Raw genomic sequence first — 25,117 nt, forward strand, 5'->3', positions numbered from 1 at the left:
GGGCAGGGCACAGACCCCTTCAGCTCCAGCCAAGAGACGGGCACGGGGCCAGCGGCGGCACGACGAGAATATTCCCATCATAAATACACCTCAGTTTGTCCTAAGGCCAGTCCGCTTGCTGCCGCGAACACGGCTACATTCAGGCACTCGGAGCTGCAGCAGCTCAGAGGGACTTCAGGAAAGGCAGGAAGGAAACTTCAAATGCGGTTCTGGCTGAGCCAGAGGAGATCAGTGAGAAACTTCTGCAATCTTTTGCTTTTAAGCTTTTAAAAAAGCAGATCTTGTGAGGACCGTTCTGCATATCTGTACTGAATTACATGCAAGACCCTCAGATTGCTGCTGCAGTAAATGTCACTGGAACTGCAATATCAGGGGCTGAAAGAGAGCAATAGTTTTAATATTCTACAAAAAAAGATGAAAGCAGTTGTCTGCCTCAGGAAAATGACCCAGAAGGAATTACTGTTAGTGCCAATGTGTTCTGAACCCCAAACTACTCACTGTAAGAGCTGTCGAGAAAGGCCAAGGATGGAATGAAACACTGGGGCAATTCTCACAGTGCGTTTGCAAGTTTGCTTCATTTTTGTACCATACTCTTTAAGAAATGTGTTAACTTGGTTCTCCTGCTTTCTGAAATGCAAAGTAACAAGCTCCTTAAAAACATCCAGCTGCTTTGTATCTATAAGATTAATATACTTCTTCAAAACAGTGGTATAGTTTTTAACAACTTCTTTCTCCCTAGTGATTTGCATGGCTCTCAGCTATGCCTGCACCCTAAGCCTTGCGCTAGGCTCTCCAAAATACAAGGGTTTGCAAAGTCCAGACCTCAGAAATTCTACCCCAGTGTATGAAAGGAGTATGAAAAGGCAGCCGGCTTTGGAGAGACCACAAGCAAATAGAGGTGCTAGTCCCTGCTTACATTCCCAAATCCTAAAGCCTCTTCTAATAACAAAATATCTCCTTCATGCTTTGTGAATTTGGAGGCGATGCAAATGGGAGTTTTCGGCTTTCAAGCTCATGTTCGTTGGGCTGCGTGGGACAAATGTGGAGACAGAACGCTGCATGTGGCAAAGGGAGGCATCTCCCTTTGGCTAGGCCACATGGGAAGTATATGGGAACATTGCCAGAGAATGTAGGGGTGCAATGAGGAAGGCCAAGGTCTGTCTGGAATTAGAGTTAGCGAGAGATGCCAAGGACAACGGGAAGAGCTTCTATAACTACATCAGCAGCAAGAGGAAGACTAGGGAAAATGTTAGTCTGCTGCTGAATGGGGAGGGTGCATTGGTGGTGGAAGATGCAGAGAAGACAGAGTTGCTAAATGCCTTCTTTGATTCTGTCTTTACTGCTAAGGCCAGTCCCCATAAACTACAGAGCTTGGAAACAAGAGAGAAAACCAGGAGAGAGGAGGACTTTCTGCTGGTTGTGGAGGATTGGGTTAGGGATTATTTAGGCAAACTGGACACCCATAAATCTATGGGCCCGGATGGGATGCACCCAGCAGTGCTGAGGGAACTGGCAGGGGTCATTGCTCCGCTGCTCTCCATCATCTTCGAGAGGTCATGGAGAGCGGGGGAGGTGCTGGAGGACTGGAAGAAACCAGAATCACTCCAGTCTTCAGAAAGGGGAAGAGGGAGGAGCCGGGAAACTACAGGCCGGTCAGACTCACTGCCATCCCTGGAAAGGTGATGGAGCAGCTCATCCTAGACACCATCTCCAGGTATGTGGAGGGAAAGAAGGTGATCAGGAATAGTCAGCATGGATTCGCCCCTTGTGGCCCTCGTGGACAGGAAGGCCAATGGGATCCTGGCCTGCAGCAGGAGGGACGTTGCCAGCAGATGGAGGGAGGGGATCCTGCCCCTCTGCTCAGCTCTGGTGAGGCTGCATCTGGAATACTGGGTGCAGTGCTGGGCTCCCCAGTACAAGAGGGACGTGGAGCTTCTAGAGAGGGTCCAGCGTAGGGCAACAAAGATGGTTAAGGGACTGCAGCATTTGCTATATGAGGAAAAACTAAGCAAGCTGGGCCTGTTTAGCCTGGAGAAGAGAAGGCTGAGAGGAGATCTGATCAACATGTAGAAGTACCTGAGGGGTGATTGTAGGGAGGATGGGGCCAGGCTCTTCTCTGTGGTGGCCAGTGACAGGACAACGGGTAACGGGTACGAAGTAAAACACTGGAAGTTCCATCTCCGTGTGAGGAAGAACTTCTTTCCTGTGAGGGTGACAGAGCCCTGGAACAGGCTGCCCAGAGAGGCTGTGGAGTCTCCTTCTCTGGAGATCTTCCAAATCCGCCTGGATGCCACCTTGTGCCACGTGCTCTAGGTGTCCCTGCTGGAGCAGGGCAGGTTGGACTAGATGATCTCTAGAGGTCCCTTCCAACCTTAACCAGTCTGTGATTCTGTGTCTCTGTGATTCTCTTAGTGCTCCATTTAGGCATTAGGGAAACGTTGTGTTTCTCCATACAGAATCAGAGCTATTCCTCCTCCACCAGACTTAGGCAGGCTGTGTCAGAAGGAGAGAAGACTGAATTCAGAACAAATATTAATAGATGAAAAAAAGAAAACTTGTGGCTTCGTAGGCATCATGTAGAGCAAATCCCCAGGGGAAAACATACATCATATCCACAATGCTATTTTTGCATCCATTAGAGATGTAAAATCCAAGGACATCTCAAGAATAATTTATTAAGAAAATACAACGAAACAGCAGCTGCCACAGAGCTGATCTGCAGGCACTAGCCCCAGCCTGGGTACATATAATGTAGTCCCAGATAATGAAACAGCTGTAAATCGCATGGCATTTAACAGGACCGCTGGCAGCCACTCCATGGAGGTCACCTCCCAGAAAAACAGAGCCGGCTTTGCTCATGGAAGACCTCCCAGCAAGTAAGGCACTAGGAAAGCATCCTAAAAGAATTATTTTGTAACACAGCACCTTTCTATAGGAGAAATACGGTATCATGTGCCTTACATAAAACTTCTCCCCTTTGCTGCCTTCATGACAGGTGGAGAACAGCAATAATGAAGGATGGTAATGACAGGATATCAGTGTGATCAGTCAACCAGACCCTGAATTTGTGGAAAATGGGTGGATCTAGATAGAGTTCATTTATATCTGCTGGCACTGCAGCCCAATAATGTTTCACTCTCCTGCTGAAATGGAGGCCATACTAACTCATGACAGAGAAGAAAATCTGCATGCTATAAATAAAGCATATAATAGAAATCACTGAGCTGATTTGCACAGCCAGCCAAGCTGCCAGTCATCAACAAGGATACAAATAAATAGGTCAGTGGGTATTTCGTACTTGACTGCTCTCCACAGGAAGCTGCAGAGCTGAGATCAGGAATCTAAGAATCAGCTACAACCCCCAGACAAGACCACACACTTCCTCTCCGAATTTTAGGTAACAAATCCCTGCAAAAGCACGGGGCTGGAAGAATAGAGGCTTCGCTAAAACCTCCTAACACTGAAAACGAGAGATTGACGGAGAAAATCAAAACACCTGCCTCAAATTTTGATACAGATCGTTGATTTTGCTCCCACCTCAGGCTAAGTAATTCCAAATTAGAACATCACCATTGTTTAGTTTTTAGCAATCTGGATGCCCTCCGTTTGAGGCATATTTCATATGGCAATTACGAGCGCTTTGAGACACCGCCATAAACACCCACACATCTGCCAATGCACCAGTTTAACCAACAGAAGATGGTTAAAAGGCTATTTATGATGGCAATTCCCACCTAAACGTTTGATGTAATCTGAAGGAGCATAAGCATCAGGAGAGTCCTGGCCTTCTTTGCTTCCTATTGCATGAAAGCAAAACTGAAGGACTACAGCACACCAAAAGCAAGAGCTGCGCGAAACCTGAGCGGGGAAGGAAGCCGGTAGCTGAGCCCCAGTGCTGGGGAGCTATTTAAGAAGCTGGCACTTTGTGCCCCCTTCCAACTAACATGCTCACTGCAGGAAATGGGGAGAAAAAACAAATGTGCCACTGCCCTACAGTAAATGCAGAAGCCAGCCTGGAAGAACCTTATAAACTCTACGAGGGTAGACATTACTCAGACAGGGTGACACAGAGGAGGCTCTATGTGCAAAGTGGCAGAAGCAGCTGGGCTAATTTTGGTGTGGCATGTTGGCCAGCTGTGTCCCGTGGGTTCACCTGATTTCACATAATGCACACGGTGTTGTTACTGAGCAGTATTAAAGAGCATGTATCAGGTTCTTCAGTTGCATTTGACCGTGGGCAGTCTGACCCGCAGCATCCCCTGAGGACCTTATTTATTATTCACAGCAATAGTGCAGAGAGCAACCGTGGTGGCAGAGCCACTGCTTACTACAGAAATCACTACGTGCCACGAAAACACCAGTTCTCACTTATTTGCAGCCAGGGCAGACATGTACTTCAGTGAAGAACCGGGGTGCAATCCTCGGCATCTGTGTTACAGGAGAAGACAAAAGGAGTCCCTCCCCAGAACGCGCTGGTGTTACATGGGAAATGGGGACATCTTGTGGTCACCTGGCAAAATTTACCCGGTGAGCTTCAGAGGCTTTTGTGTGGGAAAAAACAACTAACTAGGAAAAGCTGAGTGAAAATTAAAAGGGAAACGTTCAGTTTAGCAGGCACGTGTGTGGAGAAGCTCTGTTATCTAAGAGCTGTGTAGCTCGAGCGCTCACCAGCGCTCTCCCTTGTCTTTGGGGGGTTCCCCCATCTCACCAAAGGCTGATTTTCCCTGGCTCCTCAGGGATATTTGCTGTTTTTAAGCTTTCTTGTCCGTGCAGTGCCAGCTGCTATGAATAGCACGCTGCACAAAGCCCGACTGAAAGCCCAGCTCTCTCCCCTGTCCCGTAAGTGCTCCAGGTACCAGAACTGTGACATTGGTGTTGACTGGGCTTCAGTAAATGCTTTAAGCAAAGCACAGTGGCATGCAGGGCAGTTGCTGAGACACAGGCTCTACCTACCTGGTTCTTTACAGACAGAGATGTGTCTGCTTGGTTCTGAGTCCAAGCAACCAACCCTTCACCACGGCTCCTTTGCTTCAGCTCAGCACCATGTTAATGCGGGCACAGAGCCTCTGGGTTAGCTCAAATCTGCACCCAAACTCATGCCAGAATCCCCTACACAAAGCAACCAGGCAGGCAGACTTGCCCTAGGAAGAGGCTGGCTTTAGCCCTGCTCGAGTGCATCACCTGCCCCTCTCCTCCTGCCCCAGCTTTCATTAAGAAAGCCCCAAACAAAAATGTTTCATAAAGGTCAAAACAAACAAACATTCTGACATTTCTGAAACCTTTACTTTGATGCTAAAACTCAGGATGTTGGCATATTCAAAAACCATTCACTTTTGACTGGAAGACAGTATTTACATTCAAAATATTCTAAATGTTTTTGGATATCTAGAAACTACTTTTTGGGTGCTCCATTTATCTTTCCTGTGTTTTAAATTATTCCCAAAAAACCTGAAGCAACCTGTACACCCAGTATCCTCTCCTGGCTTGGGGAAGGGGGCATTTAGAAACATTCCTCTGAATACGCAGGACAGGCAGGAGGAGACACAGTGCAGCAGCTTTCCTACTCTCCCAGTGCCGGTCCCAGTACTATTCTAACACTTAGCAGCCATCAAAGAGGATGTTCTGCTGTTCTGCAGCATGGGCCCTTGTCCCCATCTGCTTCAGAAAGCCAAACTAGGAGAAAATAAATCACATTTTTCAGTTTTCTACCAGTTTAGTCCTCTGAACAACCCACAGGGGTATGCAAGAATACTTCTTCCCACCACCACGTGCTTGGCCAGAATGTGAATCCATGCCCTTAGAGTCTGAACTGTCCTGCTGTGTTACCTACGTGTCTCATCACATACACAGGCAGCCTGTGCTCCTGGCTGGTCGCAGAGGGGGTGACCAGCCGCCCCCTCTTCGTGCCCTGCTATCCATACATTTTGTGGGCAAACCCACAGACCAGCTCCTGCATCGCCCAAGTTACAAGCAGGGACGGACGGCGTCGCACCAGCCCCGCGGGAACCCTCTCCTGCGCACAGTGAGGCCGGTACCTTGGCTGCTCCCAGCGAAGGGCAGCGCGCCGTCGCTCTGCTCCGAGGGCATCTCCGCGCGCCGCGGCGGCGGCTCCGTGAGCTTCTGTCCCTCCTCCACCTCCGGGTACGTGCGCACCGTGAGACACAGCAGCGGCTGAACGAGGACGTCTTTGAGCAGCGCCGAGTCCAGGGCCTCGGCAGCCTTCTGGTTGATCTCCACAATTTCATCGCCGGCTTTAAGGCCTGCAATGCACAAAGAGGTGGGTAAGAACCTTTCTGTTCCCCACAGACATCGAGGAGCTCAGCTGAAGTAGTTTTGCAGTGCCAGACAGTGTTATGTCTATACATCAAATATATTTATGACTGCAAATGATACAGAAATCTCATGGATTTCTGTTGCCAGGCTGGTACTGCAGTCCCTATAAGCTTGAGGTGCCATGGGAGTCTCTCACAATGTTATTGACAGCAAGATATCCCCTTTTTCTTCTCATCCCTCTGCACTTATTGACAGATTTGGACTTCTGAGCTCTCCTTACATGTCTGGGGAAGGAAGGAGCAGCGTGAAACAGGTGTGAACTGGGTCTCCACCTCTGCTTTGGAGCAGACCAGTGAATCTCCCAGGACAGCTACATTATTGGGCTGGGCTGGCTCTTCCTTTTACCCAGTTAAGAACTTTCCACACAGGTGAATGTTTCTATTGCTACGTCTAAGAAGACAGAAGACATTTCCCAATGAAACGAGGTGTCTTAATCCCCAATAACCTTCTATCAGAGATACCCCATCTGAGAGAAAAGCTTCAAATGGGGAAGGGAAGGAAGTTCAAAGCTTTAGTCCTCTTTAGGAAAATTGAGATCTCTCTCAATGCATATAATTGTGCCCAGAAACTGTGGTGTGGAACATGGTTTTGGAAAGAATCAAATGAAATAAATAGAATAGCTACAAAGTAAATGGACCATAAAATCATATTTGAAACAAGGACAACACAAAACAACTCAAGCATTTCGTATTATTTCATTTATTCTACTTAGTGGTGCCATGTCGTAACAGTAGCACATTAATATGCCTGCAACCATGAACACTGTATTTGGGGCCTCATTTACTCTTTGTAATCCTGTTTTTAAATCATTTGGGATAAAGCATCATGCATATCTCAGCACAATCAGGCATCTCAAGTTCCAGATATGGCTTAGCTAAAGCAGACCAACAAAACAAATGTTAAAAAAAGGAAAAAATAGTGTTTAAGACTTTTTAAGTGGAAAAAACATAGAAAATACTATGACTCTTCTGATTAAACTTACCATAGGAAGTGCTATCAAATGCAAACATAAATGTAAATAAAGGGAGGGAGAGAGAGTTTTCCTCCCTGCTTTCTGCTAACTGTGGGTACTTTGTGAAAATATTCTACCAAAGATGGTTCACAGAAGATATGGATTTTTCTATCAATTATGAAGGGCAGAACAACCGTGAAAGCTTGTTTTAGCATTTCAGCCCCACAGGAGGCAGCCTGTGCTCATGCATGTGTTTAAATTCCTGTTCAAACATTTTTCTAAAAGCAAAAGCAGGAAGCCTTGCTGGGAAGTGCCCCCACGCCGTGCCCTATTGCTCTCGCTGCTCCCCTCCAGACATCCGCAGACATTTGTTTCCCTGCTGGCCGGGAGCCACTTCCAAGCTCAGGGATTTTCCCATCCTGGGAATCGCCACCAGTAGCACAGGGGATGGGGGAATAAGGAGGGGCAGGAGAGGGAAAGACTTGTCCCTTCCTGTTCATCGACACGGGCAGAAGCCTCCAGAATGAGCAACGCCAGTTTCTTACAGCATGGTCGAGTGCTACAGGCTCCGTGCAGCCAAAGCAGAGCGTCCCCCTCCACATCCCTCTGCTCCTTCCTTCCCAATCTCTGTCCATGCTGCCCAGCCTCTCCGCCGGTGCCGCTTCAGGCACTCGCTTCACTGCAATTCAAGCCATCTCCATTTGCTAACGGGCCAGGAGACGGGTCACCATCTGTTTCTGCACCCACAGTCTTCTGTGGAGTCGGGGAGCTGCATCAGCTCAGCAAGGAGGCAGCACAAGGCACGGGGCTGGGCCGTTCTGGGGGGAGAGCAGCCCACTTGGCTTTCAGCAGCAGCAAACTGTTGAACACGTTTTGCAGCAGCATGTAATCACTCGCCAAGAAAACTCCTAAGGCGTTTTTGAGGACTCTGTGCACACTGAGGGGTTATGACAACATGACTGTCTTCCCACTCTTCATGCTCCCCTTCCCCTTCTTAAAAACCAGGTTAGGTTTCAGCTGGCCCAGCTCCCTGACCAGTCTGTCCCGCACCTGTGCGAGCAGCAGCTGCCAGAGAGGGCAATAAAAACGGGTGACTAACAGGGGAAAAAAAGGTAAGGGCATAAAGGTAAGGGTGGGGATGACTTTAGCTTGGATAAGCTGCAGTGACAAAAAACAATGAAATCCCATGGTCTGCACTAGGACCATCCTGCTGAGCTAGTTACCTCTGCTGCATGGAGGTCCGAGCGCTGCCGTGCCCCAGGTAGTCACTGGAAGCGATATCGAAGTCCCAGCCACAAAGCCCTCCCCATGAATGACTTGGGAGGGACTCCCCTTCTCTTTCTAGCTGCAAGGGACGTGCTCATCTTGCTACATGCAGAGCAGTTCCACATTAAAAGAGGGTGACTATACAGCATAGCTGATCCTGAGAGCAGAACAGAAGAGTACTTCAGGCTCTTCCCAAAAGACCACAACATCTGTGGCACAGGAGTCCGGGTCTGGGTTGTTTGTAAAGCTCCCGTATCAATAAGCTCATGGTGTACAGTAGGAAAACAAACCAAGAAGCAATAGCAAAAGCCTTCTAAAGTGGGAAGGTGCCTTTTACCTTTCTTGAAAGCCAGTCCCGTCTCTTTGACCCCGTTCACATAGAGCCGCCGAATCCCTTCTTCTTCCACAGAGGACAGCGAGAAGCCTAGGGAGGTGAGCAGCAACACAGTTAGGAGCAGTGGATGGTTTTCAGCATCCCTGATCCCTGCGTGCCCCAGTGCTACGCCTGTTGTCTCCACTGCGGGCAGATTTCCTGACAAAGCGCCTGCCCTGGAAGCCTTAGGTGAAAAACTGGCCTTTACTCGTGAAAGCACAGCTGTGCCATGCAATCCCGAGCACCCCCCGCCTGGGGACGGTTTCCCTCCCTTCTCCCTTTTGTTAAAACTTTACAAACGTGAAAGTTAGAATACAGGCACCGCGGTAGGAAAAAGCTGATTTTAATTTCTGAGTTTGTATAAACCATTTACGGTTTCATCTGAGGCTGCAAAGCTCTGCACACAGGCCAGGCTCCCCTGCCACCAACGGTCCCTTCGGCAGGCCTGCCGCTCGCAGGCAGCGAGCCGCGACACTGCGAGCTACGGCCGCCGGGACCCGCACGCGGCCGCCGGGTGCTGCGCGAGCGCAGCCTGCGGCTTCCAGCCCCCGAATCTCCTGGGGTCTGCAGAAACGCTGCCTCCTCTTCGCTCCCTTTCTTCCTTCAGCTGCTCCTCTCATGACCTGCTCTTTGCCAAGGCTCAGCTCGGCGCACGTTTTATTGCTGTGTCATAAACCCACAGAACAGCCTTACAGTGGAAGTATTGACGCAGCCTGAATTTTAGCAGTGCAAATGGTACTGTTGTTTTGCCATCAGTGATTTTCTTGCCATTTGGAGCTGGGATTGTGTAAGATAGCAATGTGTAAAGGAAACTGTTTAGTTAAACAGGTTTTATTTATTTACTGTGGAGAGTTATCTGAAGTAGAACATTTGCTTTTCTGAAACTTCATTACTCCCTAAATGGGGGTAGGCAACCATTTGCTCTCTTTTTTTTTTTTCTTTTCTTTTTTCCATTTAGAAAAACACTTACAAACCTGCTGGGGGAGACATTTGTTCAACATGGAAGCAGCCACCAGCTAGGAGGAAGGAGATGTGCTGAGAGCCTGTTCTAACTTAGGGCACCCTTTAAGTTGATGTTTATAGATGAGAAGTTATTTTTCATACAACATTTAAAAGAACAAAGGAAAAAAAAAGAAGGAGGGGGAAAAACGTGGCAGCCTAGAAGCTGGCAGCATATGGTGATCCACGACTTACTGAGCTCCTTGGAATCTGCATGTGGACTTCTCAGCCCTCACTGAAACCAAAATTGTGGAGCTTACTCAACATATCTACTTGGAGTGGAGTGAAAAACTCTTGACTAAACAAGAGAATAGATGTAAAATATAGTAACTATTGGTTGTCATGATTGCAAAGCTTACCTGAAAGTCCTAAACCAAAAGCATAGTGATGCACTTAGCCCAAGACTGTAGTCGGAGTCAGCACAAATTACCAGTTGCTAACAACATCACCCTTTTGAAATGCAAATGTTGTTTTACAGCACTGTCTTCACTCAAAGCACCTTGCAGTTAAACCAAGGCTGGGCTGCATCTCAAACTCTTTCTGTGGCCAAACTGCAGAGATTAGCACAGCCAAGCCTGGCCCAAGGTATACATGTGTGTATGTGTGCAGGGAGTGAAGAGGATGAGACTAGCCTCATTTCAGTGGTGGCCAGTGATGGGACAAGAGGAAACAGCCACAAACTTAAGCATCAAAAGTTCCACAGGAACTTAAGGAAAAATTTCTGGACAGTGAGGGTGACAGAGCACTGGAACAGGCTGCCCAGAGAGGCTGTGGAGTCTCCTTCTCTGGAGATCTTCCAAACCCACCTGGATGTCACCCTGTGCCACATGCTCTGGGTGTCCCTGCTGGAGCAGGGGGTTGGACTAGATGATCTCCAAAGGTCCCTTCCAACCTTAATGATTCTATGATTCTATAGTTTATACGCATACATGTATACTACAGTTTTCATCTGGATGAATCCTTCGGGTGCTCCACACAAACACTTTGCACTAGTTTTGCATGAGAGGAATGGCAGGAGTGGGAACAAGTGGCAGCAATTGCATAAGCTGGCACCACTGTCAAAAAGACTATTATCAAACCACACACCAACTCTGAAACACAGGTCTAAAATGATGGATTGTGTCCCAGACAGAGCCTTTTCTTTGCTACAAAGTTTTGATAACAGGAGGACAAAAGTCTGTTTCTAAAAATGGCCACGGCACACAAAACCAACATAATACCTGAGCAAATGCACGCTCACAGAATGACCTAGGCCCCTGAGACATACAGTTGCTAACAAAAATGCAGTGGAGATCTATGTGCATGTACAGACAGTGGCTGGATGCAACAAGCTCTTATTATGGTGCCCTGTGACTTCTGCCCACACAACCTTATGCAGAGAGGCTGGTACAAGTGAAAGCGGGCAAGTACATATGTGTCCAGCAACAGCAACAAGCTGACAAATCTAACAAAGACCAGGCTGGCCAGACACCTCAGGAGTGTCTCTTACCACAAGGACACTAGTGGCAGTAGGAATACTGCACAATGTCCCTGAAACGCTCTGCTCTGTCTGCTTTGCATCACTGGAACTCAAGTTGCCATCAGAGGTGGCAGTGAAGCTCCTCTGAAGGCCTCCGAATGCCCCAAGTAGCAGGTCCCACCAGAAATTCTTAGCTGGCCTGAAACAGCTTGCAAAGCCAGAAAAAAACCACTATGCACTTTTAGTATTTTAGTTTTCTGCCAGGCTAGTGAGCTGAACTGGCTTGTCTAATTGAACTTGAGTCAAAGCTTTTTACCTTTCTACCTCTGATACCTTGTCTGATACATGGACCTAACAGCACTAAATCTACGTTATCAGGTTTAATTAATAGCTGCTTCTGAAATATCTTAAAAATTCAAGACGATTTAGAAGTATTATTGTTATTATAGCTGTACCACTAGCAACAGCAATGGGTAATGTCACCGATGATTTCCATAACCATACACATTTTCAAAATGAACACTTTTCCAGTTCTTCTGGAGATATCCAGGTACAGTTACTGTGGATCTATGTTTTCAAAATGTGTAAAAAGTATGAGAAGAGTTGATGACTACTTGTTTTTACTGCCCACCTTCCTTCAACATATCAACTGTGGTACTGGTTCTGGACCCAGTCCAACGCACTTGTTGAAATTCCCGTGAGCCTCGAGTGCTGCCCAGCTATTTCAGAACCAATCCCCAAAGCAGCCCTGCTCACAGAAAGACTTATGTGGGTGCTTAGATGCTTGGAAACGGTGCAGTCATATTATTGATTAAGGCTTTTTAAAAAGCAAAGCCATAGCAAGGACCGTTAAGGATTCTGGTTAAAATAATGCATGCCAAAACAATAAAGCTCTGGTCTTTGCACTGCCGTGGCTCACGAAGGTACTTAGCTTTCCCTCTAGATCGTGAACGTACATCCTGCCAATGTTAATTCTGCAAAAAGACTATTTAAGTACTAAAAACTCAAACATCCTTAACATACAAGACTGGAAAGGAACTCAAAATGAACCCTAGCTTATGCCAGGCACCAGGGCAGGGTCAACCTGTATCACCTTACTCCTGCCCCCCACATCTAAGTATTTCAGAACACACTTGTCACTTGGTGAACACAGAGCACCTTTTTTTTAAGATACGTATGGAATGGAGGAATTCTGCTGCCATTTAAAGCCAAATAAGGTTTGCCATTTCTTTCAGCTCAGGATTGGCTCTGAGGCATTTAGCACTCACTCTGTGCAGGGTCAGTCACTGAAATTATATGCTATACCCCATGCCTCAAACAGCTGATGTCATTTCACAAACATCACATTGTCTTGCCCTTCTTTCACTTACAAAAAAAAAAGGAAAGGGAAAGGAAAGGAATAAACAGGAAATGCCAAGGCACCCCTAACCCTTGCAGTGCTTTCAGGCACAGCATAGTTATTGAACCCAGGGCCCTTGCTGCGCTGCTTTCTGGTTCTTTCTTAGGCCTCCAGTACTCAAACCACAGACAGGACCACTGCTTTGCAGCAGAGCTCGATATTCGAATGGCCTGCAGCTGTATAATAAGTAGTTTGGGGATTCAGAATTATTCTCGTCATTAAAACAGAATATTTAGATAAACACTAGAAGATGCAGATCAGTTGCCTGTAGGGTAGGGTGCATGAATAATGTTAAAAAAAAAACCCACAACGGAACTGTAATTGCCAGACCAAAGGGCAAACTCACTGGGCTGGAGGCCTAGAACTTCAAATACTGGAAAGCTAAAACCCACGACCCCCCCTCAATATAAAAATCAGGGATTTTGATGAAATTAATTACTACGGAGTTACTGTATTCTGTACAGAATTACTGTGCAGAATTACTACACGTAATTCTGCAGATACGTAGCTCGAGAACTACTTCTAAGACGCGTCCGTGGTTGGCGAAGCCCGCGGGCGCCCTCGCGCCGGGGCGGCAGGGGCCGAGGCGGCGGGCGCACTTCGCGCAGCTGCGACGCCAGGCGCACGCCGGTGCTTCCCGCCGCGTCCGCCTTCACGCGAGCGGCGCATCCTGCCCGGCTCGAGCAGCAGGAGGGCCGGGCACACACACGGCGCCGTGCCCGGGGCCCGGAGCTGCGGGTGCTGCCGCTGTCGCGCGCGCTGCTCGCGCGCTGCTCAACCGGCCTTGCGGGTCCGCACCCCAGGAGCAGGTAGGGGCCTGCTCGCACCACGGCGGCCTTGGCAGGAGGGTGAGAAGGGAGCGGGGGAGAAGCTTACCATAAATATCAGAGGAGGCATCAGACTTCTCTATTTGAATGTGCTGAGTAACTTTCTGGCAGATTTCTATTTCTTTGTAGAGCTGAATAGAAAACAAAACAAAACAAAATATGTTATCGTAGGAGGACAGGTTTATTGTACTCATTTTGAACAGATTTTTTTTTTCTTTTTAATTACATGAGCAAGAAAGAGACTCTGGTCATTATTTATTTATTGAGCAATTTTCTGCACACCTGGGAAATTTATTAGTAGGGGAGCTGTGCTTTACTGTTAGGAATACATTTAAACAGAAGAATGTGGTGTTTTTCTACTGCCAACATAAAGGCAAGGATACATCTATTTTACTCAGTCAATGCAATTTTGAGTGCACAAGAAACAGGGCCCCCAATCCTTAAATTCCTAAATTTAATAACCATTTTTATTTAACAGTTACTATTCATATTACTTTAACAAGACATTGCAGGAATTTAATTATCCTTATAGACCTAAAATAGCTCATATGAATTTTGCTTCTTAAATACATTTTTAATTATAAGACTCGCAGATTTAATGTATAGTTCTTTCTTTTTCAGCAAAAAGTTGCACCTTTAATGTGTTTATTGGTATTGAACCACTCGCCCAAGCCTTTGAAATCACCATAAACATCCTCACGGGGAGACCAGACCAAATTCACAGCTCCAAGTACTCCCCTAGAAGTCTCAACATATCCTCCCAGTTCACTGCTCCCTTTAGATGCTAAGCAGCACTTCTGCGGGGCTATATCCCTCATGAGAGCGTGCAGCTTAAGGGAACAGGAATTGTGTTTTTACCTCACTGACGTTCTTGCGCTTTGTGTCACAAACTGTTAGTTGTAACAAATGCCCTTGCATAGGTGCATGTCACACTGTTTGAGATAGGGAAATTCCACTTTTCCAGGCAAAGTCACCAGATATTTAGCGGCTCTGACCTGACGTCTTTGGCCCTGACGTACCCCAAGCTATAAAGGAAGCCTGTGGCTCAGCACAGAGCTGAAGTTGTTTTTCCACAGCATAGGCTAGAATTGAAGTAGCAAACCACCATTTCTTCTTTGGAAAAAAATGAAGAAAAATCATGGCCACAGGTGTTTAAGACACTGCAAATATGAATTTTATCTCCATCTTCTATTGACATTTATGCACGCACTTAATCGCAACTATTATGTACTACAGAGCAGTTACATACCTATCTAAATGCTTACAGTGAGGATGCCTTTCTAGCAATATGCTTAAAATGCAGTTCTCGAGTACAGGAACCTATCAAAAACTCTTTTAAAACTCAAATGACATTTACAAAAATCTCAGCCAGATTTCAGCAGTGGTTTCAGAAGGACGAGAAGGCAAAAACAGGCAAAAATGGCTTCCACTGACTCTTCAGAGGCACTGTTTTCAGCACAAAAACTGTGCCTGATGCAGGCAGCAGCAGCGAGGTAGCCAACGCAAGCAGCGAGATCCATCCTGCTCTGCTGGAGCCAGCAGGGAGGCCCCCACGGGGCGACAAGGACTCCCTGTGCACAGCCCGAGGTGCCACTGCAAGCAAGAACCTCCCCAAGGAGAGGCGAGTAAGCGGGATCCCGAGGTTTCGGCTGAGCCGCGCCAACCTGAGCGCGGGACGCGGCGCTCGTGTCCCTGTGCCGTGAGGACGCGGTGCTCCCCGCGGGGAGGCCTCTGCTCTCCCGCTTCCCCATCCGAGCCGTGGGGTGCTCTGCAGTGGCCCTGAATCTCACCCAAAGGGGGAAGTCCGGCAGGCTGAGCGTCAGCCAAAACATTGCTACACTTATTTCACAATAAATGGTACTTAAAGGTATTGTCTGAACGAACACCTACTGCTAAATATCCTCCCCCTGAGCCCTCGGTAATATTTTTGACGTGTAATAAAGTGAGCTTGTGAATTCTTGGAAGATTATATCAGAATACAAAGCGTCACCTATAACTTTGGAGGAGGAAAGGAAAATGGGTATTTAATCTCCATTTCTGACTTAAATTCAGCAGCTGATTTGCTCTGGGAGAAGAAGGAATACCATCCCAAGAAATTATGTTTGCCTTTTTTGCAGTTATGTATTTTAAAAGCATTTTATTAGAAGGAATGTAGCTCTATCAAGGTGACATCAATCTTAAATAATACTATAAACAGCTATTCAGGAGAGTACAAAAATGCAGGTGTTATTATAGTATATTGCAGGAGAGTCCTTTAATCAAACTTAAATAGCAGTAATTCAATTTTTCCCATGACATAACTACACACACACAAGTAGGCAATCACACAAATGCAAGCTGTCTTCATGGCATTAGGCTAGGTAGGATTGGGCAGCATCTTTCCATCTTTCAGTGCACAGATAAGTCTCTCCAACTGCAGAGTCTTGACTTAATTTCAAGTGTTCAGAATAAACAGTAACTGATGGCTATGTCAACTCTATATTCCCTCAGCACTAGAAAAATCACCGAAGTTCCTCCAGGCAATCAAACCTAAAATCTATCTCCTCTGGGCTTTAATTCTTCCCAGCCTGTGTTTCATTTTCCAATTTTAGTGTTCCACTATTTCTCACCAATTCCTTTTCTTAACAGTGATAATGGCAACCCCCAGAACTTCATCACTAAATGAACAAGAGCATTCATAATTGGCAAAGTTTTGCTTTTTATAAATAAAACAGCTACCAGTAAAAAAGACTTTAAAAAGCTTTACAGCATGCATGTGTAAAACTACAGAGTTAAAACACAACACTAATTCTGTTTGGTCTTTTTTTTTTTTAAATCTCTCATTTTTGAATTCCTTTGAAGTCTGCTGTTGAGATCCATGATATGAAAACATCTGACTGAAGCAATTAGGAAAGCATATTTTCACACACAGCTCCAGAGCTTTTTAACCTCAACTTCTACCTTCCTGGTTTGAAAAAAAAAAAAAAGAAAGAAAGAAAGAAAAAAAAAATCATGTGTTCGCACCCCCCTTCTTTAACAAGTCAGACAAAGCCACCTAAACAAGGAATACTTGTGCCTCAGTTCTACGACTGTAAAGCAAATGAGACACACATGATGCCCAAAAGCAAATTGCCAGCTCTTTTCTGAAGATTCAGTGTTTTGTGAAATTGCTTTACTGTTGGCCAACTTGCCACGGCCAGCAAAGCAGTCTAATTTCAAGATAAGAAGCGTAACTCTGCAAATTAGGAACGCTGGATAACCACTAATTAATAGTGTCCTACAAAGTGCCATTTCATTTGGCACTGTAGGTAGCATTACCAGTTCATAGATATCCTCCTCTGGCTTTGGTACGTAAAATTGCATCTGGTTCTCGATCAGGAACTTAAGACGCAGGTAGTGAGCGGAGGGATCCAGCTGGTGCGTCTGCAAGAAGGGCAGAAGAGGAGTTAGGAGAGAAAAGCAACGCCTTGACTTAACTATAAATACGGGATGGAAGGAGAGCCTCAGAGAGGAGGAGCTGGGGGCTGCCCCAGAACCAGCTCTCCAAAGAGGCCTGAGGGCTTCCTGACCTAGACAGGAACCTGAACATTTTCTTCTTCCCCAGAAATTAAATGCTCATTTCAAGGGCAGAGTTAGCACCCTACGCAGCCTCTTCGGTTCAGCTTATTTGGCACTTCCACTCCATTCCAGGCTTTGGCCAAACTAAGCAAACTTTAGTAAAGTATAAGGATCGGAGGAAACCTTTGTACACAAGGGCATTTAAAATGGCAAGGAGGAAAACAAATGTTCTGCTACCAAAAAAAAAAGTATCTGGAGACTTTTGTTTTCCTATTTGTTTTGATTTTTAGCTTCTCCATAATTTAGCAAGTCGGTATGGTGTGGAAAATTTCAAGCAAGATTATATAAATATACCTGTATTTGTCCTCTAAATCTGAAACAGTGCAGGACAGGTTAGCTTTCAACAGCTACAGAAGCCAAGAGTTGCATACCAGATTACATCCCAGTGGAGACAGGTCACACCATTTTAATGAATTAGTTATAATTAGCTGAGGAGACGGCATTTGGTCTGGGAGATGCTAATGACCTTTTCTCAGCACGATTAATAAGCTCAATTTAAGCAGAGGTTAATGCAGTGTGTAATCAAAACACATTAGAAAGATGATAAACACAACGGATGTTATTCAAAAGTTACTTCCAAAGTTCATAAACTGTTGACTAAAGCTCATGAAAAACCCGAAAGTGATTCACAACAAAATTCACCTCGCTGTCGCTTCCTGAATCCCCTTACTACCTGGCTTTCACATTTGTCTAATGTTTTCTATTCACAAATCCCCAAGTTTCCCAGATTTTCCTAAAAGCAGTGGTCCATCTGCAAATTCCTGCAAGAACCTCACTATTTCTGACTCATTATTTGTTGGCCTAGCGTTTTTTAAAGGTTCACTTATCCGGTTCAGGCCAAGATGACACACGGAGACTCAGCTGACTGATCACAGGGTGCAGATTATGAGTAATGGACAGCGAGTGGCTGTGGAAAAGACCACGTGCTGACCCAGCGAGGCCTTCCGTTAATACTCATTTCTGAAAGTCTGGATTGACCTGTGAATAAAAAAGAGCTGCCCGAAAAATGACGGTTGCTAGACCTCCCGCTGCATTCTGCGTAATGCTACGTGCAAACACGGGCAGTTCAAACACCAAGCCTGCCTGATGGGGAACTGAGTATCTGAAACAAGGTAACCTCTGTGATCTGGACAAATCTGTAGTTAATTAAATTAATGTAAAATTTAATCAGCAGCCAACACAAAAATAGCTGAGTGTTTTTTTATATCATTCTCACCCTCTCCCCTTTATTCTCTTTCTTATTTTTATAAAATATTTCCAATGTCTCACTCGGTGCTTACTATTTTTACCAGCTTCCTCTTATATGCACAGACATACAAATGCAAAAAAAAAAAAAAAAAAAGGAATCAGAAACAGCTTTAATTGTTCGAAAATGGTATGTGTGAGTCCTAGACACAACTGAAGAACATCTTGCACATGAACTAAATAAAAAAAAAAAACACAGAGAAGACACATGAGGAAAAAGCTGGGATAAGCCTCACTGGAATGCTTGAGTCACCTAAGACAAAACTAATAGGGAAAATATTATGAGGGATGATTATCCTAGCAGAAAGATGAAGCGGGCAGCCTCGCAGCCTCTTCCTCCCGCTCGTGGGTCTTGTGCCAAAGCTCCCTCACGTGCTCTGCCCCTCGCTCACCTTTGGCTGCAGCCGAATGAGGCTACTGACATCTGAGGCTACTGCGCTGCCTTGTATGAAACCTCACAAGGTACCGGGTGGAAGGAAGGCCCCACACAGAGCTGTGCACTCCTGCAGCTCCCAAAGCGCGACGCCGAGCGTCCTCCTCTTGGGCAGGATACGCAAGGAGACATTCCTCTGGTGCCAGAGGGCTCTTTGGAAAGCCAGCAGAAATCACAATCTGCTGCAGAGGGAAGCAGATCAAGGCAGCCCGCAAGTCGAGTGCTCCGGGGGCAGCACAGCTCCAGGGCAGCAGCTGCAGCAGCTACACTAGCAGGGCACGGAGCCTGCACTGAGAAGCCCCATCCCTGCCGGCACCAGCGCTGCAGCCTCCCGCTCGGAGCATCCAAGCTCGCGTCCGCCTGCTCCCAGGGCAGCCCCAAAGGGCAGCGATCCCCACGGCCAGCGGGATCTGCGGCTGCCCGGGGTCCCCATTCTCACAAGGGTCTTCACAGGGGCATTTACTTGGAGTAAAGTGCTTGCGCCGGCTGCTTCGGGCATCAGGAGGGAGCCAAACGTAGAGATGGCGGCTGCTGTGACCAAGTGCTGAAGAATTCCACAGCTCTGCATTATCTAACGGGGTCACTGAAGAAAGCCCATATATTTTGAGCCATTTGCTTGCCTCCAAGAAATACCATTAGCTGTGGTGGATGCCATTTATCTAGCGCAGTGTGACCTCGTCCAAGTGGGGAAATGCAAGTCATCACCATTAAAGCTGAAACAGTGCAGCCAGGGCATTTAGCTAATTAAAATGTGCAGAGTTGCAGTGAGGCTTGTCTGCCTAGAAATTCTGCATTAGTTAAACTGTTTCAAATATAGGGGCAGGATTTTCTACTGAAGTGAAAGGATGCGGTCCTCTTAAAGTGGACACAGCTCGACACCCCTACACACTGATCTTTAGCCACTTGTTTTTGTCACTAGTTCAGCTGCATCCATATGTGGGAAGGTGGAGGCAGAAAGAGTACAGCTTTAATGATGTTAATATCCTTCTGAGACCACCCAAAACACCTCTTAGCAGTCCAAATAAGCGTCTTGGTTTATTTATTTCTCTCCTAATAACTTTGGCTATGTCTGGACTAGATTAAGCTGCTAACCCCATTTAAAACACAACTCGACAGCTTAACTGAAATGCTCCTGAAGAAGAATTTATGGTCTGGGGCTCAATCCAATTCAACACACTCCCAGCAGCGTGAAAGTTCAGCGCCTGCTCTGAGCTGTTCAGCCATTGAGGCTGCCCTCTTACTAAAGCAGGGGACAGGCTCCTCCAAGCCTCCTCAAGTCCTCCTGACTTGAGACAGGTCCGAGACAGCTGGTTTGTTGTTCCCTCAAGGGCCTCCTGCCTTAGAGAAGGATCTGGATGCAGAGGGACTCGTAACAAACAGTGCTCCCATCTCGGGGAACTCCTGTCCTCCTGGACCCATGTAATTTCACCTTCACACCAGGGTCCGGCTGTATCACTCCTGTTTCGCACCTGCGGGGCCCAAGCTTTTCACTAGAAGATGCACCAGATCAAAAGACTTACAAGAATCTGTTTCTTGCCCTTCACAGAGTCTCTTTGGAAAAGGTAAATCAGGAGGAAATAGAATCTTTTTTACTTCTCTCTCACTTTTTACCCAGCTCACTATAAAAATGCCATGGAGTCTTCCAAGATCCAGTTTGGGTACTGTCCTCTCCGTACGGGTTCTGCCTAAATCCATATGCAGTGCACATGTTTCTGCTGAATTTTTAGACACACCATTATGCAAATGTTAGCAATATATATATGCATGTTCACACTACTAGATATTATCTATAGGGAACGATTTAATGCATATATACCGATTTTCTTGCCTTCCAAATGATGCTATTAGTTAAATCTTTAGAAAAATCATCAAGAAGCCACTTCAAAATACGTTTTAGACTCCTTGCCCCGCTAATCTTGAGTAATAAAAGTGTCATGAAGCAGCCTCCAAAACCTAACTCACTATATAATAACAAGCAGCAATGTTAGTATAAGAACATATTTTCTACAGTGATTTGAGTGCACTTAATGTTCCCCCATTGAATAATCAAGCTCAGTTTAACAGCACAGATAGATTTAACCACATCTACAAACATGAAGAGGATTATATGAAATGTAGATCTTGAAATGTTTACTGTACCAGAACTTCACTGGCTCTCAGATGGCAGATGGCAAACTGATGTGAAATGATGTGGATCAGATAGTAAAGGGGGAAAAATGAGCTGAATACAAGAGACAGAAGAAAGAGATTGATTATTAATTGCTATAGAAAAGAATGTATCCATCAGTGTTTTCCAGAATGAAAACTCTAACAGAAAGGAAAGAAATAGATAACAGCTCTTTACAAAACACTCACCCACCTCCCCACCTCCTTATACACCACCACCCACAGCAATCAAAACCCAGTTGAGAGACCAGACCCTCAGCAGATACTCGTGAAAGCGATGGAGCTACACCAATTTACACTAGCTAAGGATTTGGCCCAGTGAGTCAATCATCTTATCCAAAGGAAAATATAAATCCTAAAAATAAAACATTACTAATAATGTGTCATCCAGCTTCCCTGTTATGTCTCTCTCCCAAAATGTCATCTTTTCCTGACTACAATGAGGAGCCTTCATGAGCTGCAGCACTCTAATAGCGCACCTGGCAGAGAGATGAGCACACTGTGTAATTATTCTAAACAGACGCCTTTCTCTCACCTTCCTTCTCTTCAGAAACACATGCAACGTGTTCTGAAAGTCCCCAAAGTTAAGCTCTTTGTAGAAATAAATGTTTTCTCTTCTTTTGTTGTTGTTGTACAGAAAGAGGACTCACTTTTCAGAACAGCACGTGATGTGAGTTGGGTCTAGCTTGCAGTTAGCTGCTCAGTGGAAAACATACATTATGTGGATGCCAGAACTGAAAGCTTATATTTAATTTGTCAAAGCTTTTATACTTCACTGCTGAGCTGTAACTCTTTTAATGGCCATATGTCTCTGATACTTCGTTTTGCAAAGGAATCCAGGTGGGTTTCTCCCCCTCTTCAACATGCAGATAAAAGCTTTCTTCTCACTTCCCTCCTGCCACCCACACAAGGCCAACGTGACTCTGCAATGCGACTGTAAACACAAACAACTTCATCTATTCCTTCCACGGCTGTTTTCTCTCTGAAATTCCTCCCCCACGCCCGACGGGCGCGGGAGGAAGCGGCAGGGGATGGAGGGAGGAATGACACCGGGACCACTTGGCACCTGGGAAGGGTGATACCACCCCACTCCTTTGAGGGAGGAGGGAGCAGGTAGGGGCAGAGCTCGCTGTCCCCTCAGTCCCCTCAGCCGGAGTCCAGCAGGGGCTGCCAGGGAAGCCAGATGACTGCAGTGCTGGGCCCCGTGGGCCCCCAGCAAATGCAGGCTCGCTGGGGGACAGTGGCTCAGGCAGAGCTGGGACTGAAGTGTCCCCAAAACAGCTTTTCTCCAACACAGGGGAGGCAGCAAGTGGCAGCAAGAAGGAACAAGAACATGGAGGCACTTCATAGGCTCGTGCACAGCATCCAGAGAAAGACACAAGGCAGCCCACATCCTTCTCCCTTCGCTCACGTCAAGCCTGGCTGCAGCTGTAAGAGTGCAGTGCTAACTTAGCCCTACTGAGGAATTCAGCGTGCTTCAGGTTTTCCTCCTGCCGTGCAGCTGGGCTCTCAAACACCGCGCGGAGCCCGAGCACTGCCGTGCGAACAAGCCGCCCAGAGGCTGCCCCAGGAGAGCTGCAGCCCGTGGAGCGCTCGCGGGCCGTACCTTGCAAATCATTTCCAGAACGTCCCTCGTGGAGTCCCCGGGCCGGATCACCGTGAGAGCCGGCTGGTTGTTGGGCAGGCAGAACCACGACGGGGTGAAATACTCGTGAACCCAAATATCGCAGTCAGGGTTGTGCTGGTGGACACTGCTCAGGGCTGCTTCTTTTTCCCTCTGAACACACAGAATCCATCGTAACTCTATCAGCCAAACAATCTCTCCATTGAAAATAAGCATAAGGAATATTACATGCTCCATCATAAGCCCTCTTGTTGGACACTTCATTCGTAAATGTAGATTAAAGGCTTGTCTGGACTAGAAAATTTTGTATTTTACCTGAGCAGCTATAAAGTATGCCTCCCCATGCCGCCCACACAGCTACACTAGTGCAATGCACTTATCCTGGGATTTCACCCTATGGCTACTGGGAATGCTAAGAATGTAACAATAACAATAATAAGGTTAAAAGAGAAATTGAAAATTAAAACTTCAGAGCACTGTATCTCCCAGTTATCAGATCCAAAACAAGCAACGCTGTTGTAGATGCCACATTTCCTACACTGAAGAATGGCAAAATAGCACACCAAATTGTGAATTTCCTGTGTTTTATGCATCCAAGGTAGATCTCAAGGTGTGAATCTCCAAAAAGTGATGGAGATTCGCAAAGCCTATTTGCTTCAAGTGGGCTCATGGGGCTAAAACCATATTTACTACATTAGGATTCTGCACCTTAGCACCATCTTAATGCTGTTTTATAGTTGGGCAGAGAGAACTCTGTTGTCACAGTTACTGCAAAGGAGAACCTCACAGAAGCATTTGAAAGCAAAATAGAAAAAAAAAAATCTGTGCTTTCTAGCTGCAATAATCCTAAATTATGAAAACCCCATATGGCTACCATAATTAGTCATTTTGCAGACTTGGTGGAGCCTCGTCCTTCTTTGAGGGCAGGTGCTTCCCTTGAGTGCTAATAACCCTCTTGTATCTAGCACCTCCCCTTGGTCTCCAGATGAAATATTTTGACCATGGACCTCTGCTCAAATCCCCAGTGAGGGCACCAGGCTGCAGGATGCAGAGGGTGCGCTGCTCCTCCCGGCTCCCTGTCCTGCCTTGCGTGTCCCGCGCGATCCGCGGCGGCTTCCCTGCCAGCAGGGCGCTCCCCGTGGCAGAGCTGCCTCCCGCCAAGGTCCCGCAGCTGCATCCAAGCTGGCTCCGAATGGGAATGCGCCTGGCTGGGGAGTGGGTGTTTTACCTTGCCATCTGGGACTGTATCATCAAAGATCCCTTCCAGAGACTTCTTTACTGAGTCAACTCCTTCGCCAAACACCTGAGGAGGAGAACAAAGCTGTTTTAAAACATTAAAGCACCTCAGCAGTCTCTGAGGCACCTGCGCAGTATCTGATGGCCCGACTTGACTGGACTTTTCTATCTTAAGGGCCCGACTTGATTGAACTTTTCTATCTTAAGGGCTGGGGGAGAACAATGTATCTAATGCCTACTATGGAAATCAAGCTGAAAAAAATGTATTTTCATATCAAAAAACCCAAATACACAGAAGAGGAAAACATCAGCTTGTTATAAAGGAATGGGAAGGTGAAGAACAACCTAGTGAGGGGATGTGATGCTGAAAGACCAGAGGCCAATTGTGTATACAGGCCTTTCATTGACTTACTCTTTTGAATTGGGCAAGTTTTATCTCCTCTTGTGCTCAGTTTCCCCATCTGTAAAATGGGGGAAATGAAGGCTTACCACTTTTGCTAAGGCTATGTAATCTTCAGAAAAGGAGCTCTGCAGCTGGTTGTTTTTGTAACAAAAACACTTAGCAAACACTCAGCTACCACAAGCTTGGTCTCAGCAAAACTCTGCTCTAACACAAAAAGAGCTGGTGATGCAGCATGGGCCAAAGAGCCCAAAGCAACTGGACTCGTGAGGAATTACAGAACGGGAGTATTTGCAGGATTGACCTCAAATCAGCATGGGACTGCATCAGGCTGGCGCATCTGCAAAACGCAGCAACCCACTCTACCGTGTGCACAGCTCTACACTCCCTGTCAGCTGTCTGCAGGAGATAAAAGCAGGGTGGTTATTCCAGCAGTAGCTTATAATTAAAACTGAAAAGTAAAGTTTTATAATTCCACATCACCGCAGGTTTGTGATCAAGTTGCTGGTTTTGATTGTTAACTATACTGTACCTAAAATGAAGTAGGAACAAAGCATTTCTCTTGAAGAATTTAGAATTGTTGCTTCCATTTTTCAAATATTTTGCATATGACCACATACAAGCAGAGGGAATACATTCAGACATGACCTATAGACATATTGGCACCTTCCCAAAGCTTCACTTTTTTTGACTCTCTCTGAGATTGTTTTTTCAAACTTGGAGCAAAATCCCTTCCCTTTCCTGTGCACTGCGGATGAGTGAGGGGTCTGTGTATGTACGTGGGCACGGAGGGCAGGAGGGAGGAAGC

The 25,117-nt window shown here is 46.4% G+C and overlaps 1 protein-coding gene across 1 annotated transcript in view; it reads right to left on the reverse strand.

The window, feature by feature from the left end:
* Window positions 1-25,117, reverse strand: part of TIAM1 (TIAM Rac1 associated GEF 1) — a 147,610-nt gene that overhangs the window by 26,412 nt on the left and 96,081 nt on the right. The window contains exons 8-13 of the mRNA XM_088528957.1: window positions 23,902-23,976; window positions 22,656-22,826; window positions 16,906-17,010; window positions 13,658-13,739; window positions 8,889-8,975; window positions 6,030-6,260 (exon numbers count right to left, since the gene is read on the reverse strand). Of these exons, the coding sequence (XP_088385083.1) occupies window positions 6,030-6,260; window positions 8,889-8,975; window positions 13,658-13,739; window positions 16,906-17,010; window positions 22,656-22,826; window positions 23,902-23,976 (751 nt within the window). The remainder of the gene's footprint in view (window positions 1-6,029; window positions 6,261-8,888; window positions 8,976-13,657; window positions 13,740-16,905; window positions 17,011-22,655; window positions 22,827-23,901; window positions 23,977-25,117) is intronic.

The sequence above is a fragment of the Tinamus guttatus genome, unplaced genomic scaffold (genome assembly GCF_059628265.1).
Source record: "Tinamus guttatus ecotype Peru unplaced genomic scaffold, ASM5962826v1 Tinamus_guttatus_pri_ptg000318l, whole genome shotgun sequence".
In the NCBI taxonomy this organism is placed as follows: Eukaryota; Metazoa; Chordata; class Aves; order Tinamiformes; family Tinamidae; genus Tinamus; species Tinamus guttatus.